This window comes from Cryptotermes secundus, unplaced genomic scaffold (genome assembly GCF_002891405.2).
Source record: "Cryptotermes secundus unplaced genomic scaffold, Csec_1.0 scaffold188, whole genome shotgun sequence".
In the NCBI taxonomy this organism is placed as follows: domain Eukaryota; kingdom Metazoa; phylum Arthropoda; class Insecta; order Blattodea; family Kalotermitidae; genus Cryptotermes; species Cryptotermes secundus.
In genome coordinates, this window is record NW_019738872.1 from 229,292 (window position 1) to 244,686 (window position 15,395).

Below are 15,395 nucleotides of genomic sequence, written 5' to 3' on the forward strand. Positions count from 1 at the left end.
TGATGATGATGATGATGATGATAATGATGATGATGATATATGTGTGGATTAGGCCGCGCCATAGCTCAAGCGGTTAGTGCTGGCTTCCCACCGCGGCGGTCCGGGTTCGATCCCGGGTCTGGTCAAGTGGGATTTGTGGTGGACAAAGTGGAGCTGGGGCAGGTTTTCTCCGAGTACTTCGGTTTTCCCAGCCAATCGTCTTTCCACCAAATTCTCCATCATCATAATCACCCGGGGCAGGCTACAATAGGCCAATCAGTGGCCGCCGTGCCGAGTGGACCCGGTTGGACTCCACCACCCACTAAGTGAATTAAAGAGAAAATTATGTGTGGATTTATTTGGTGTATATGCTCAGCCAAATAAAAGTCCTGCAAACAGTGATGACAACTATTCATGGTTTTTAAATGACAAAAGGTATTCCATAAAAATATATATTGTTGCGAGTTTGCTAGGCAACGCGACAAGAAATTGTATGCGCCTTCTCGGATTTGAAAGAATATTTAATGGACAATCATTTTTACACTCACACTTACAATTATTCTCAACTTATAACGTCGTCAGACGTTTCCTCTTCAAGGTCACACACTCTCGCGCCGCTGCTCCCGGTGAAGTGCCTTCTGCTCTTGCTGAACACCAACTCTACTCTTCTGAGGTCAAATACAAACTGAACTACACTCTTGGCGCAGTTGGACTCTTACTACTTGCACTCGGACTCAATAGGGAACACCATGTCGAAGGGTTAACCTCGTCCACTGCTATGCAAAAGCTGCTTCCAATAATTCGTGTGTAACGGTGGAAACCCCACTGTTGGCTTGCTAGCTGTTGTATAGCAATGGATGCGTTCCAATTCCTAGCCGTTGTCGCGGGAACATCGGTCGTTGCCTAGGAAATCAACCCCGATCTCCTCAACCATTCCGGCTTTCTGGCGGCACGCCACGATATATTTGTGCGGAATTTCCCAACTCCGTCTAACAGAAGTTGAAGACATACGAATAGCTTTTAGAGACTACTTTAAACACCTCAAACCCGTAACATGGAGGATGTCCAGAAAAACGCAGGGGGGAAATGCAAATTTGTGCGGTGAATAGAAGGGAGCATGCATATGCACTGTGTGGCAACTCTGCACAACCGCAAAAGCGTAGAGTAGCTAACTTTCGTCAGTGAGAATACAGTCACACAGTCCAATGGCGGAAAATATCGCCAAGCGATTTATTTGCAGCTCAGAGAGTTTCGCAGCACTCCTGGCATATATATGACTGTGAGCCGATGTCATACCGAGGAGGACAGCGCTGAGCGCTGATATGAGAGACCATTAAATAGTGGCGGGAATATAGTTCCGAGTTCGAGGATCATGGAGCTGTAGCTCCAGTCCTCCATATGTCCTTACGACGCCACTGTTATGCCTGAAGGGAGGGGGGGTTAAAGAAAATACTGTAGTGCCGCCCGCGTGGCAAGCGAGGGTTCTACCCTGTATCACCTATGCCACCAATTGTAATGGCGTTGCGACAGGGGGGGATTCGATATCCCACCGATGTCACCAATTGTACTGCCGTGATGGGGGTGGTTAAAGAAATTATACTAAATTACTCCGTCGCCATTCTTTCGTTGGCTGATCCAACCTTCACTGGCACAACTTTGTAATGGCGTAGAGCGGGCGTGTAAGTTCTGACCCGCCTCTGCCCACTAACTGTCACGCTCTCAAAGACTGGGGTGTCGTCAAGCTTCTATAACTAGGGTTCTCCTCACCCTTAACTGTTCGTTGCATTCGGCTGCCGTTGGCTGCCTAGGGTCAGTTCTGCCTTCGCCTGGACTAGGATAGCTCCGGATCGGTCGGGGACGGGTTCGATTCGTGGAGGTAAATCACAACTCTGGGTACATCCTATCCTAATTACACCGGTCTATTTACACTCGTATTTACAATATAGAAATGCCGACGTTCTCTCGAGACTACCTAGTGTCTTTACTTTCCCAGGCTATCACTTCATTATGATCTCCTCTCCTAAGGTGTATGACTCGAGTCTGTCTCTCTTTTCGCCTCCTAATTCGGCTCGTGAGGCTATACGAGTATTAATCGTTCGACGTGAACCTTTTCCCCTCTCCATTCCCTACCACTCATTTCACAGTTCTACCCTATCCTATCATAATGCTTCACCCTTAAAATATTCTGCTCCTAGAACTTTAAATACTAAAAAGCCTAATTATGTTCATCACAAAATCAATGGTCACAACAATAAACAACAAATACGCGTGTTCCGCATACTACCAGCAAATCGTAACACACAATTTAACGACAGCCATATTTACCGCACTTGCACCCCGGCAATCACTCGTTACACTATTTCTCCTATCCTGCCCTAAGGCTCGCAGGGCACACTGGATATTGCACTTCAACAATTTCACAAACAACAATAAATTTAAGTAACATGGCTAGTATGAGCAAATCGACTTACTTGAGATAGAGACGCAGGCGAATACCACCACTTGTAGCACCCATGCCGAACAGAGCCTTCGGCTACTTGTCTAATATTACGTTTTCGATCGATCCCCTAAAAGCCTTTCTTTCCCACCTTTATACTCCAAAACAGCTGGCGCAGCAGCTGACTAAACAGGGAAGTTACCTCCTCCTTTTGCCCTAAATTTAAGGGTGGTGGCTCCCTATCGGTTCAAACTTCTATTCTCACTAACGAATCCGCGGCTTCTCGTCCCATGTGCATTTAGCAGTTCCACTTTTCTCCAGTGGCCTACTTGCAGTGGTGCGATTACGCATCTCTGCTGACTAAAATATTCTTGACCGAGTTCCACAGTTTATGTGTTGCCATCTTTGCCCTAATTGATGTGAAACTCTTTTGTAATTGTCGTAACATTTGGGGCCATGCCTCAAATTTCCTTCCTCGAAATTTGCGACGTAACAGCCACGATTAAAAACAGAGACACATTTGCTTTTGCTATTGACTTATGTACTCAATTCAGAGGAATAGCAATGTTGCCAGACCATCGGTTCATTTCTTTCAGACGGCCGCGCCAGGAGGCGAGCTGCGTGCGTAGCAGGCTCTTGCCTGCTACCTGCTGGCCCATCTCCACAGACCCTTCCTCTCCCCTCTCTATTGATTTCCCATGTAGCCCAATTTCCCTCCCTTCCATTTCTTATATAGCTGGGTGATTTTCGACTGGTGACTCAGTCTGCAACCATCGGCTCAAGCTTGTTCCTCGTTCGCGGATTTTTCTACCCTGAAAATGGAGGAGATACGTTTCTCCGAAACGTCGGTTCACAAAAGATCTACATGGCGCCACATCCCAGAAGACGGCATTCTTCGGAAGCCATTTCCTTCTACGAATTTCAAACGTAATTGGAGATAAGGAATGCGGATTATCTCAGCCTGTCTACGACTTGGACGATCGGGTTTCGACTCCCAGTAAGAATAGGACACCACGTGTTTCTGGGGCCCAGCAGTCCTTGTCGAAGGGTACCGGGAGTAATGAGCGACTGGAACATGAACCAACTCCAATCTAGTGCCGAGGCTAAGAATGTCATACTTCTTCACGGTGTGGTGCCTTTACCCGCCTGTTGGACTACAGTACTGTGCCGCTCTACTGCGCATCCTCAAATAGTAAATAGCAAACACTGAGATAATCGTTTACACGAGAATTCGTAATAAAATGTACAAGACAGAAGTTAGAAGGACCCCACACGGCACATCGGCCCCAGATTTTCTAACAACCACGACCTCAACGACAACATTACATTATTTTTAATTTTAGCTTAATTTTCAAAACTAATTTCAGAAATAAACTTTGAAGTACACATATATTTCGACGAGCTATTTAGCTTAAAGACTTATTTAAAAATTTTACTAACTTTTTAACCAGTTTTAAGACATTAATAAATTTATTAACACTAAATAATAAAATTCCTAATATAATAGGCTNCGCCTAATGATGACCTAGACCTACATAATACGGTAGTATCTGTGTTGACGGCCAAGTTTACATGAATATCAAAGCACACAAAAGGATCTCAAACAGTTCGCAAGAGAAGTGTGCGCGCTACGAACACGTACCAATTTGCGCTTGTATCCACCGAAAGGCTTTCGTGGCTCTTCTTAGTCTCTCCACACTAAAGCTGAAACGTTTTACAGTTCATCGTTGCATACGCACTAGAATTATCTATTTCCACTAGTCGTCTCATAGCAACGGATCTGAATATAGAAACTATCACTTCAAATCAATATGAAGTCTTCTTGTCTTCAGTCACTCTGTACTCCTGTCCTATTCTGTACTCCATCTTCACAATTCACGCTCCATTCCTGTCCTTGTGCTCACAGCTGCTGAACCCTCCTGGTTTCTGCACTAACTTAAGTCAAAGTCACATTGCGACTGAGGGTCAGTTGGTCTGTCTTTGGGCTCATGACCAGATGTTACTTTTTAAATGAAAGTTACTGTCCTGTCCATGTGGGGCACCATCTCTGACGAGAGGTCGGGTCTGTCATTTGTCAGTCATAGTCGATAGTATTAATCCATTGTCACTATGTACACTTACGAGTATTTAAAATTGAGCCTTAATATCTATTAAAGTAAAAGTAAAAGTAAAGCTGTCCCTGTAACAGGCCGTGAAGGCCCATAGGGTTGTGAGACGTTGAGGGTCCCACATTATCTAGACAATCGCCTCATAGATGGCGGTAATGTTGTCGGCCTTACGCGCCGGCCGTGCTTTACAACCTAGGAAAATTATTTAATTAATTCCTGGTACTAATTTCTGTTAGAGGCTGAGTTGACCCCAGGGCCATAGTGCGGCCGGAAGGATTAGGTCAGTTAAAAGAAAATCCAATGACCTCATCGGAACTTGAACCCGAAACCTTCCGGCTTGTAGAATAGCCCCTCAACCAACTACGCTACCGAGTAGATATAATATAAACAAGGCCTGTGTCAGTCCAGGCTCAGTACAGCAGACTATGCCCTATTTCTAGTAGTATTCGCTACCACGGCAGTCTAGTCACTTGAACGGTCTATGCCTGACCGCCGCCAAGTTTAAGTCTCTTATACTCTCTGTGGCGGGTCTAGCCTTGTCCGATGTTGCGAACATTCTCATTATCATGATTTTGTATGACTTCTGCTTGTTTCCTGCATAATTTTGTTATATAGCCTTATATGTATGGGATTTTGAATGCCATGTGCAAATCGCGGACCGGTGTGCGCCTTGGAAAATTGCCAATCGTGCGGAGAACCTTGTTTTGCAGGCGCTGAAATTTCACTAGATGGGTGTCTGCCGCAAAATCCCAGGCGGGACTAGCATAAGTCATTACGGATCTAATGAGAGCTTTGTGGAGGATCAGTTTAATGTTAGCGCTCAATGGCTCACTTTTGAATAGGAAATATATTCTAATGAATGTTCTGAAGGCCTTGGCTTCGATCATTTTTATGTGCAATCTCCATGTAACTTTCTTATCGAAGATTACACCTAGATATTTTGCACTATTTACAAATGGAATATTTCGTCCATTTAGAGTGAGACAAAACTGAGGCGGCCGACGACCACGAGAGATGTAAGCCCCCTGAGTCTTATCTTCATTAATAGTATTCCAGCGCCCACACCAGGTCTCCATTCAGCTGAGACCGCGCTGGAGTTTTCTAACAATAAAACCCTCCTTACGATCTGTCACATACAGACAGGTGGCGTCCGCAAAGAGGGCCAGGTGAACACGATGTGTTTGGGGGGCATCATTTATGTAACTAACTTAAGCTTAAACGGTTCTTCGTTATACATGCGCCGCACGGACAACATAAAAACAAGTCACGTGATAACTAGTACTGCTGGAGTGTGACGTCATTGCACGTGCGCGGAAGTTTGTTTAGCGATCTGCTGCATAGAAGTGGGTTGCATAACCTCGTTGTTCCATTGTTGATTGCGTGTATTGCGGCGTGTTTACCCGTCCGTTACCCAGCAACGCTCTGACCATCCACGTTGCAATATAAAACCGTCATGGCTAGCATATAGCAATGCAACTGTTCCGTTTCATCTGTTTCCTGTTTGTTATGGGGACCTGACAGAGAACACCCATACGCCATTCTCTTCCCAAATACAACAGCCACGGCTGTTAAAGCGACGTGTTTGTGTATGCGAATGGAGTCTCATTCCCAATGTTTCTGACTAAATTACTCAAATAATTTATTGCCCTTCACAGCGTCGCGCGGTCTGAGATACTAAATGTCTTCGTCAACTCATGCAGTGTGAATGTGGGTTCGAATCCCACTCGAGACAGTTATTCTGTATTGATGTTGTCCTGTGTAGGTAGCGGCCTTGCGACGGACTGATCACTCATCCAACGAGTCCTATCAACTGTATATATTTCTTTTCCTTGACACTACAGCCCCAGTGGGCCTAGGCCTACCTCCATGAACTCCGTTCACTTCGGTTTTTCTAGATCTTACACATTCGGTAGGACTCCTAGGGCGAGTGATCAGCTCGTCGCAAGGCCTCTACCTGTAGACAAACACAGAAAAACGCACACAAACATCCATGCCCTGAGTGGGATTCGAACCCACGATCACGGCTTCCGAGCGAGCGAAGACAGTGCATGCCTTAGACCGCTCGGCTACCGTGACCGGCATCAACTGTATATAGCATTCATAATATCAGACCAGAGAGCCCAATCCTTCAAGGCAGAAGTAACCTTCATTTTTAGTGCATGTATTATTCCATCTTCAAGGTTCTAACTACAAGGCCTAATATTGCAATACTGACAAGAACAGCAACCATATTCTGGTGAAACAGGAATATTTCCGCTTGTGTAAACTAATAAAGTCACATGTTATCATGAGAGCGTTCAGAACAGCAATATGGATAATCAAACCTGTCTGAGTTTGACTCATTCCACTACACCTACAAACCTCATTATGCTCAAGTACTTTGACAGTTTGAACGGCTTCTCCGATTTCCTGCGCTTTGCAATATTTGCTTTCTGAATCTTATGGTTTTACAACGACCAGAGGCGTCGCCTAATATCAACAGCTTAAAACTATGAAAATGGCTGACATTTTAACAGTTCATTGCACTTGAAATGTGAAAGTGTTCTTTAAGCAGGAAATGGGAAACTTTCAAAAGAACGAAGGGGATTTTAGCAACAAAGTATCGACAACGTTTCTCTGTCAAGTGGTATTAAAATGGAGAATTCTATAACACCTCGAAGCTGACTTAAAGATATTTCAACATTACCGAAAGTAATAAAAAGTTTAAATTTAGGAAATTTCGCATAGCTGATCGTGAGACTTACACACACAGCAGGTGTACATTCTGTTTGCAGATTAAAGCAGTTTGTATGCAATGATCTACTTGAAACATTATCATAACTAAAATCATTCCATTTTTTTACTCTCACAAACGTCTCTTGAATGACGTATGTAGAAAAATGAACGACATTTCCAGCGCGTCTTGTGGACATCCACTTACGTTTCATGTTCAGTGAGGTATAATATAATGAAGAATGTCGTCTTCTGGGATGTGGTACCGTGTAGAACTTATGTGAACTGAAGATAGAGTCGATACTTTCTTCCGAAACGTCTGTTCACACAAGATGTATACGGTGCCACATCTCAGAAGACGCCATTCTTCATAGTCACCGCTGTGAAAACACCAAATCTTATACAAAATACAAGTTTTCCATTTTGAAACGTTTTCAGATGGATCACTTTTACAATTTTAGATGCGTTGACTACGATATCTTAAAACAGACAGCTATATTGTTATTTATATCTGAATTATAGGCGCGTCTTACAATCGATAGCTTCTTAGAATCAAGGAAATAGGCAGAAGAGAATCGAATTTGTGCGGAAAAGAGTCATCTGGCTCAGGAAGGGGCCAGTGACGGCCTTTTGTGAACACGGTAATGAACGGGCGGAGTCCAAAATAATAATTAGAGATGTTTCCCACAGGTGATCTTCTACGCAGCCGATCACATTGGCCATGCGATCTTGGCCTTCATGGCCTGTCTTCGCCCACTCGAACACTGGGGTGGTGGGTTCGATCCCACTCAAGGCATGGATGTCTGTGTGCAGAAACTGATATGGCGACCAAAGGGCTGTAGAGCTATAGACAGAAATTCTATGCAATCCTAACTTCACGTTTCTTCGTCCTTCTTTCAAGTTGCTCGTATGAGAAGGACTGTGTGGTAACTTCGATCTCAAGATTTGTACGGATTTCCACATTTGGAGCCCCCCCCCCAATTTGGTACTCTGTCTCGCCTATCTGTCTTTATGAACGGATAGTCCGGAGCGGTTGAACGAATTTTATTCAACTGCAAGATTCAAGAGTTTATCTGTTCTAGATCTGTGGCTGGTGAATGCGATGAAATTTCCAGGTCAAAAAACACTGGCTTTTCAAATTGTGCTCACGACATCAAATTGAGATTTTCTCGAAAAAGTTTCCAACGACTTTGATAAAATTTCGGTCATTTATGGAGACCACGGATCTGAATAAAAATGCATGGATGGTGTTTTAAAATAAACTCAAGGTACACGCACTGGGGAGCAAAACGCGATATGTCGATATTGTCGAAACCGGCTTTACCGATCGGACAGATTTAGCTCTTTTTCGATATTCGGAAACCAAAAATGATCTATTCAGCAACAGTCGATTTAGTTTCCAAGATGTTATAATCGAGGTCAATTTTATACGAGAAAACGTGTGCAACTTTTTCACCAATTTTTTATTTCATAGGTTTGTCCCATTACCACAAGGAGCCGGGATAGTGTAATCGGCATATTTACTGGCTATGTGCTAGACGACCGAGGGGTCGGAGTTCGAGTTTCTCTTCTCCACGTCGTCCAGAGAGTCCCTGGGGTCCACCCAGCCTCCTATCCAATGAGTACCGGGGGCTCTTTCGTCGGGGGGAAAGCGGCCGGGGCGTGAAGCTGAACACTTACCTCCAACTAGTGCCGAGATCAAGAAAATGTGGAGCTATACATTCATTTCCCCATACGCCTTCATAGGGCAGTGTTTAATTATTTAAGTACAGGGACATTATCAATTTTTACCTTCTTACCATGAATTTTACGACTGGAACTGAATGTACGAATATTGTCTTCTGAGATATGACGTTGCTTGTTTGGCATCACAGTTCAGAAATGAACGCCGTGAGGACCCAAAATTTCAGGTAGATGGTTAGTTTTTTAGTTTCTTGGGGTGGGGTGAGACTAAGTCCACTTGGTAGGTCGACGGCTATTTGGCCTATTGTCCCAGTCCCGGATGATAGATGAGTATGGACCATTTGATGGAACGAGAATTGACAGGGGAAACCAAAGTGCTCGGAGGAAACCTGCCCCAGCGCCACTTTGCCCACCAAAAATCCCACATGAACTGACCTGGGATCGAGTCCAGACCTCGGCGGTGGGAAGCCGGCGATTAACATCCAGAACTATAGCACGGCCTAAATCTCATGCAACTAAAATGTACGGTAATTATCACTAAACAAATCCATCCATCCATCTACAGCCTTTTGTTGTACTCTGGCAGCTGTTTCAGTTCCTTGATCCACAAAGCCGGTAGGACATCTTAGACGGGGGATCAGCCTTCACAAAATAGCCGCTACCTACACACAGGACAACACAAACACAGAATAAACGCACAGAAACATCATTCCTTGAGTTGGATCCGAATTCACGATCCCAGCGTTGGAGCGAGCGAAGACATTTCATGCCTTCACTGCGATCGGCTTACTAAACAAATGTGAGCTTATATTTCTTATGTAAACGTATTTTCCGTTCCTTATTCGAAGCCAGCGGTACACTTCCACGTTCGGATTTGAGATGTAGAGGCCGGTATCAGAACATGGATTTAATAAAGACCAGACTGGTGCCTTGTGTAACTTTGTAGTGTAACCTGGTGGTTGTAGGGAACATTATGTATCACACAGCATAATTCACTGGTGAATCAATAATTCTGCTGTTCTTTGTGTCATGTACTTCAGCCCTCAGAAGCGGGGGCATGCATCTCTTTCCGGAGTCGTACAGCCGAGGCTTGGAACACTACGCGATATGTGCAATGGCCGCAGAACTTTTCTACTTACCTCCTTCAGCCGTAGGGTAGATGTTGAAGTGGTGATCTTGCAGCCACGACGTGACAGTGAGGAAATCGCGCACAAAACTGGGGACCCGACAAATGAACACTGCCGTATTTCCGGGAAGCACCTGCGAATCGAACACCCTGGCCTCGTACTCCTGTACCACAACTGGAAAACCAAAGTACAAGATCAGCAGTCGATAAGTTAAACTGTTTAACTACAGTAAAACTCGCTAGTCCGGTTACAATTAAACCTGATGTCGGATAATCCGGCCCGAAATAAAAACAATGCTCTTCACAGTTGAGTACATACTTTAAAACTTTAAGGTTTCTTCGAGCTTGCATTGATGCGTTCAAAAACAAGCACAACTTCTGGGTCTTCTATCGATGTATAAATGTATTGTCTTTTTATAGTTTATAAATAAAGGATCTACAGTGATATTCTTTATTTATTTTCGCCAGCACTATTTATATCATTAAATTCGACATTTATTTGTGTTCTAAGGTCTTTTAGGGGTACCTCTTGCTTCACTAATCCGGATGATCTCTCGCCTCAGTCACTCCGGATTAGTGAGGGTTTACTGTGATTAAACACTATGTCATGAAGAAGTATGGGGGAGTGGATCCATGTATTCTTGACTTCGGGACTACATGAGTGGTCAACTTCCGCCCCCGGCCGCTTAACCCCCCCCCGGGGGGGAAAGAGCCCTTGTTACATATAGGAAGTTGGGTGAGCCCCAGAACCTGCCTGGACGACGTGAAGAGGAGAAAAATCTTACCCCTATTGGGATCCGAACTGTGACCCCTCGGCCCCCAAGCTGTAGTCAGTCGCTATACCGGATCAACAGTCGGTGTTCATCTTAATCTAAATATTCCAGTCCCTAGCGAACAGATAACATCGCGTCTCCATTACGGAAATCAAATGGTTAAAGCGTTTCGGGGAAACAATCGCTGTTCATTCTGACAATTGTCGGCTTCCAGCGCCTGTTAAAAGGACAGATTAGCTTAAATCCTATACACAGTCACTGCGACTCCTTGGACGTGGGATCAACCCGTTACAAGGCCGCCACCTACACACAGATCAAATGCATACACAGACATCCATGACTCAAGTGGAATTCGAACCCACGATATCGGTGTTCGAGTCGGGGAAAATAGTTCATTCCTTAGACCAGTGGTTCTCAAACTTTGTCAGACTGCGGCTCGGTAAATTAATTTTTTTCTGTAAGACGAGGGCCCGGTACAGGGGCCGCAGTCCGACGGTTGAGAATCACTGCCTTAGACCGCGAGACCAGTCTGACCTTTACAGCACAGTATCTGATGTTCAGTGCTCGATCTTTCACAGTAATTACCTCGCTGTCAGCTTCTAGTTCTGTCCTCATTCTGTCAGCCACAAAGAAAAGTATCGTTTTTGTTGATGAGTTGGGCATCCAGGACTCGAATATACTCGTAATGCAGTCCATGCGTTAGCTTGTTCTCGCATCTGAACTGATGAGCCGGAGGCTTATGTTACGACGGACGGTCAGTAGGCCAGTCTGTATTGGAATAAAGCACCCATCTCGGACTTACGATCGGATATTTATTATTGCCAGACAGGTGCGGGTTTGTTGATGTGTAGCACTCCGTCTGACGGGTGTGTCGTTTACAATTGCTGCTGGCCCTCGCCAGTGCAGACGTTCTCCGGTCCAAGTCCCTTGGAACTGGCGACCATATTTTATGTCTCAGTTTCGAGACTTCAATTTTCGTCCCCTCCTACGTACAAAAACACGAGGCGGACCGAAAAGAACCCCCTTACCCAACCGGAACTAATGCTCCAAACTATCATAGTTATAACATCTTTGCACGGACCACATAAAGAACACCCTTTTCCACTGTTGTCAAACTGTTTCATTATTAAGGATATGCTGCCTAGCAACGGGAACGTATTTACCGAGCCGTTGTCCAAGAAAGGTCGTTGTCAGAGTCGCCGCTTAGCAAAAGGTCTATACGTCACACTATCAATTTCTGATAAGTTGTAGAGACGCAATTATCCATGAGCGCGGATGAAATAATAAGCTTTCATGTGCAACCCATGACCATAAAGTACCGAGAATGAGTCTGTCAGAAATACAAAATTCAACTTATTAACTAATGGTTCCTGTCCCCTTCAAAGTAGTCCCCTCCGCAGTCAATACGCCGATGCCAGAATTTCTGCAAGTCCTGGAAGCAGCTGATGAATGCCTCTTTCGGAATGGCTGTGAGCTCCGTCGTCGCAGCCGCTTGAATAGCGTCTATATTCTCATGTCGCCGTCCTTGTAGCGTTTCTTTTTTTAGTCGTGGCACAAAAACATTGCATGGTGAGAGGTCAGGGGAATACGGGGATGTTGAAGCACAGTAACGTTGTGTTTAGCGAGAAATCTGTTGTGGTCTCGCACTGTCATGAAACGAAGTCCACTGTCCACATGGCCATAGTTCAGGACGACGACGTCGAAATGACTCGCGCATACGCCTGATTACGGAGATGTAAAATTCTTGGTTGACAGATTGCCTTGCGGAACAGACTCGTGATGAACACTACTCCTAGCATCGGAGAAAAAACGATTATCATAGTCTTTATTTTCGTTTGCTGCCGCCTCACTTTCTTTGACGCTGGAGAATCCGTTGACCGCCATTCGGCGCTTTTCCGATGGGTTAGGCTGTTACTGATTCCTAAAACATACTAGTCGAGTGGGACCACAAAGAAGTGAATATATGGGTGATCCGAGAACACGTGTATCCCCGTAGTCCTCCAGCCAAGCGCACTTTGATGGGTAGACATCTTCCCTGGTTACCCAAAATTCAGGCAAAGGGCGTCCCACTTCAGATTTTGATTGGGCGGACCGGGCAAGCTGGGAGGCTGCTTAATCTTTCTCCTCCAATTAGAAAAAGAAATACTTAAGCGGCCAGAGTTTAGGGGTGAACTCTGCCACCTGCTGCGTGACTGTCAAACTGGAATTTGGGGTAGCATAAGTCCAGAACGACCCTACTAAAATTATGACTTCCGGTGTCAAAGTTTGGAATGTCTGAAGAACCCGGTCTCGTATTTCGCATTAGCTTCACTGATTTACTGATGTGCAGCTGGCTTCGAGCTTGACCCAAGCCACTTACTACATGTCTCTTAACTTCTCCACGAATCAAATTTTGATTTGTTATTGTCATTCCCAAACACGATAACGTTGCCATATCTTCATAGGATATTGAAATACTGAATAAGGAATCGTGGACAGCCGGCATGGGGTGGGCCACCAGCTTGGAGGCTTGACATGGAGATAGAAACTTCTCACCGTAGAAAATCAATAATATTGTTATTATTAATATTATTATTGTCGTAAGTTATCATCCCTCTTAGATTATAATTGGAGGCACGCCGTAGAGTATTTGGTTGAGGCACTTTGCTACAAGTCGGAAGGTAGCAGTTTCAATTCCACATGAGGTCATTATGTTTTTCAATTGAGCTAATCAGCCTCACTATGGACCTGGGATCGACTAAGCCTCCAACAGATATGAGCACTAGAAATCTTCCTGCGGGTAAAGGGCGGCCGGTGCTTAAGGCTGAAAACCTCACCGCCATCTGTGAGCCGATTGTCTAGAAAATGTGGGAGCCTCGGCGTCTCACAACCCTATGGGCCTCCACGGGCTGTTACAGCGATTGCTTTACTTTTTTACCTTTTTAGATTGTGATTCATGTTACATTGCTCGCTGTCTGCTTATAGTCCCCTCTTTTATTTCGTAATTAGGTCGTCGGAGATTGTGCTATGCGATTCTGTATAAACGTTTAATTATTTCTGGAAAATCATCTGCTTATTTGCCGTGTCCAAATGCATTACAGTCAATGACTCCAATACTTTCCACTAACCTACTTTTCAATCACAGCCCTCCAGCAGCCAGACGGTGTCGGCAATTCCGAAGCTGGACAGTGTGCCTGCCCAGCAGCTTGGAAACCGGAAATTGCGTACGTCCTGTTTGCTCCGTTCGGTTCCCGAGATTCGTGTTTCCATAGCAACACCGCAGTGTGCACTGGTAAGTCTTCCACTTCAAACAGCAGAGCACCGGTTTCGTCCCTTGCTACAAGGACCCTGCTTATGAAATCACTAGTCTCACATTGGTCACTAATATACCGCCCGCTTTAACATTAAAGACCCAGCAATGTCCATGTATAATGTATTTGTTTCATATGATTTTCTGATACCCTAAACAGCACCAACTGGCTAGTCTTTATAATGATGAAGCAGCGTGTTTCTGTACGGTGCGAAACGGCTTCTCGAACATAAACTTGCTTGAATGTCAGGATTCGAAGTGGGAATGCATATCTACTATTAACTTCTTGTATGGCACGACCGACAAGTGAGATCAAACGGCTCCCGTTTTCCGAGGTTCGGAAACTTCTGATAGACATTTGGATGGGGACAGCGCAGACCACGCGAAATGTCTGTACCTACACAGGACAACATAAACCGAGAAAAATTCAGAGATTTACATTTTTGCCCCCTGTGAGTTTTGAACTAAAATCCCTGCGTTTGAATGGTAGCAGACAGTCGCCGCAGTCGAAACGTCTCCTTTGCCAGAGGAAATGCGTCATCGTGTGTGGATGTCATGATATGAAAGAAGTAGTAAAGATATTTCAGTTAGACCGGAAACACGGAAATATGACCCGATCAGCATTACTGACGTAGGGACCGGGGGGGGAGTGGGGCCTGACGAAATACAGAATGGCCATACATTATTCACATTTTAAACGTACATAAACCACAAACTTTTAGAGATACCGGGAAACGGATTGCATTTTTCGAAAAACGCTGAATGTTTTCCGTATTAATTGATAGCTCGGCCGATAGTGGTGCAGCTGAGACGTAAACAGCTGATGAACGCAAAATGGCGCCCTTCCACCAGCAAAATGCAATGTTTGTGTTGTGGTAGTGGGAGACAAAATCAATTATTCAAGTGCAGTCCCGCAGATGGTCCCTTCACACTGGGGCCTTACAGTCAGAGAGTCTCTGAATGAAACTTTTCCAAACGGATTGGGCGACACGGACCAATCCCGCGGGCCCCTTGCTGCTCCCATCTAACCCGACTGGATTTCTTCTTTGGGTCTATGTAAAGGACCAGGTATTCCCCCCAAAATTGGTAGTGCCGTCGAACTTCGTGCACAAATCAAAACTGCAGTTGCTTCTGACACGCTCTGGATGCGGGAAAACATAGGACGTCGAATATTGTAACGTTTCGACATTCTGTGAGCTACAAATGGCGCTCACATTGAGATGTATTGAACTTGGTGGGTTGCTCTTTCAAGCAAAGCAAACCAATTCTCTGTTATCTCGTATACTCT

General features: G+C 44.9%; 1 protein-coding gene across 2 annotated transcripts in view; it reads right to left on the bottom strand.

The window, feature by feature from the left end:
* LOC111871092 (Down syndrome cell adhesion molecule-like protein Dscam2) overlaps nucleotides 1-15,395 on the bottom strand; it is a 244,320-nt gene that overhangs the window by 160,672 nt on the left and 68,253 nt on the right. For both annotated transcript variants that reach the window (XM_023863883.2, XM_033754105.1), the window contains exon 3: nucleotides 10,059-10,220. In XM_023863883.2, the coding sequence (XP_023719651.1) occupies nucleotides 10,059-10,220 (162 nt within the window). The remainder of the gene's footprint in view (nucleotides 1-10,058; nucleotides 10,221-15,395) is intronic.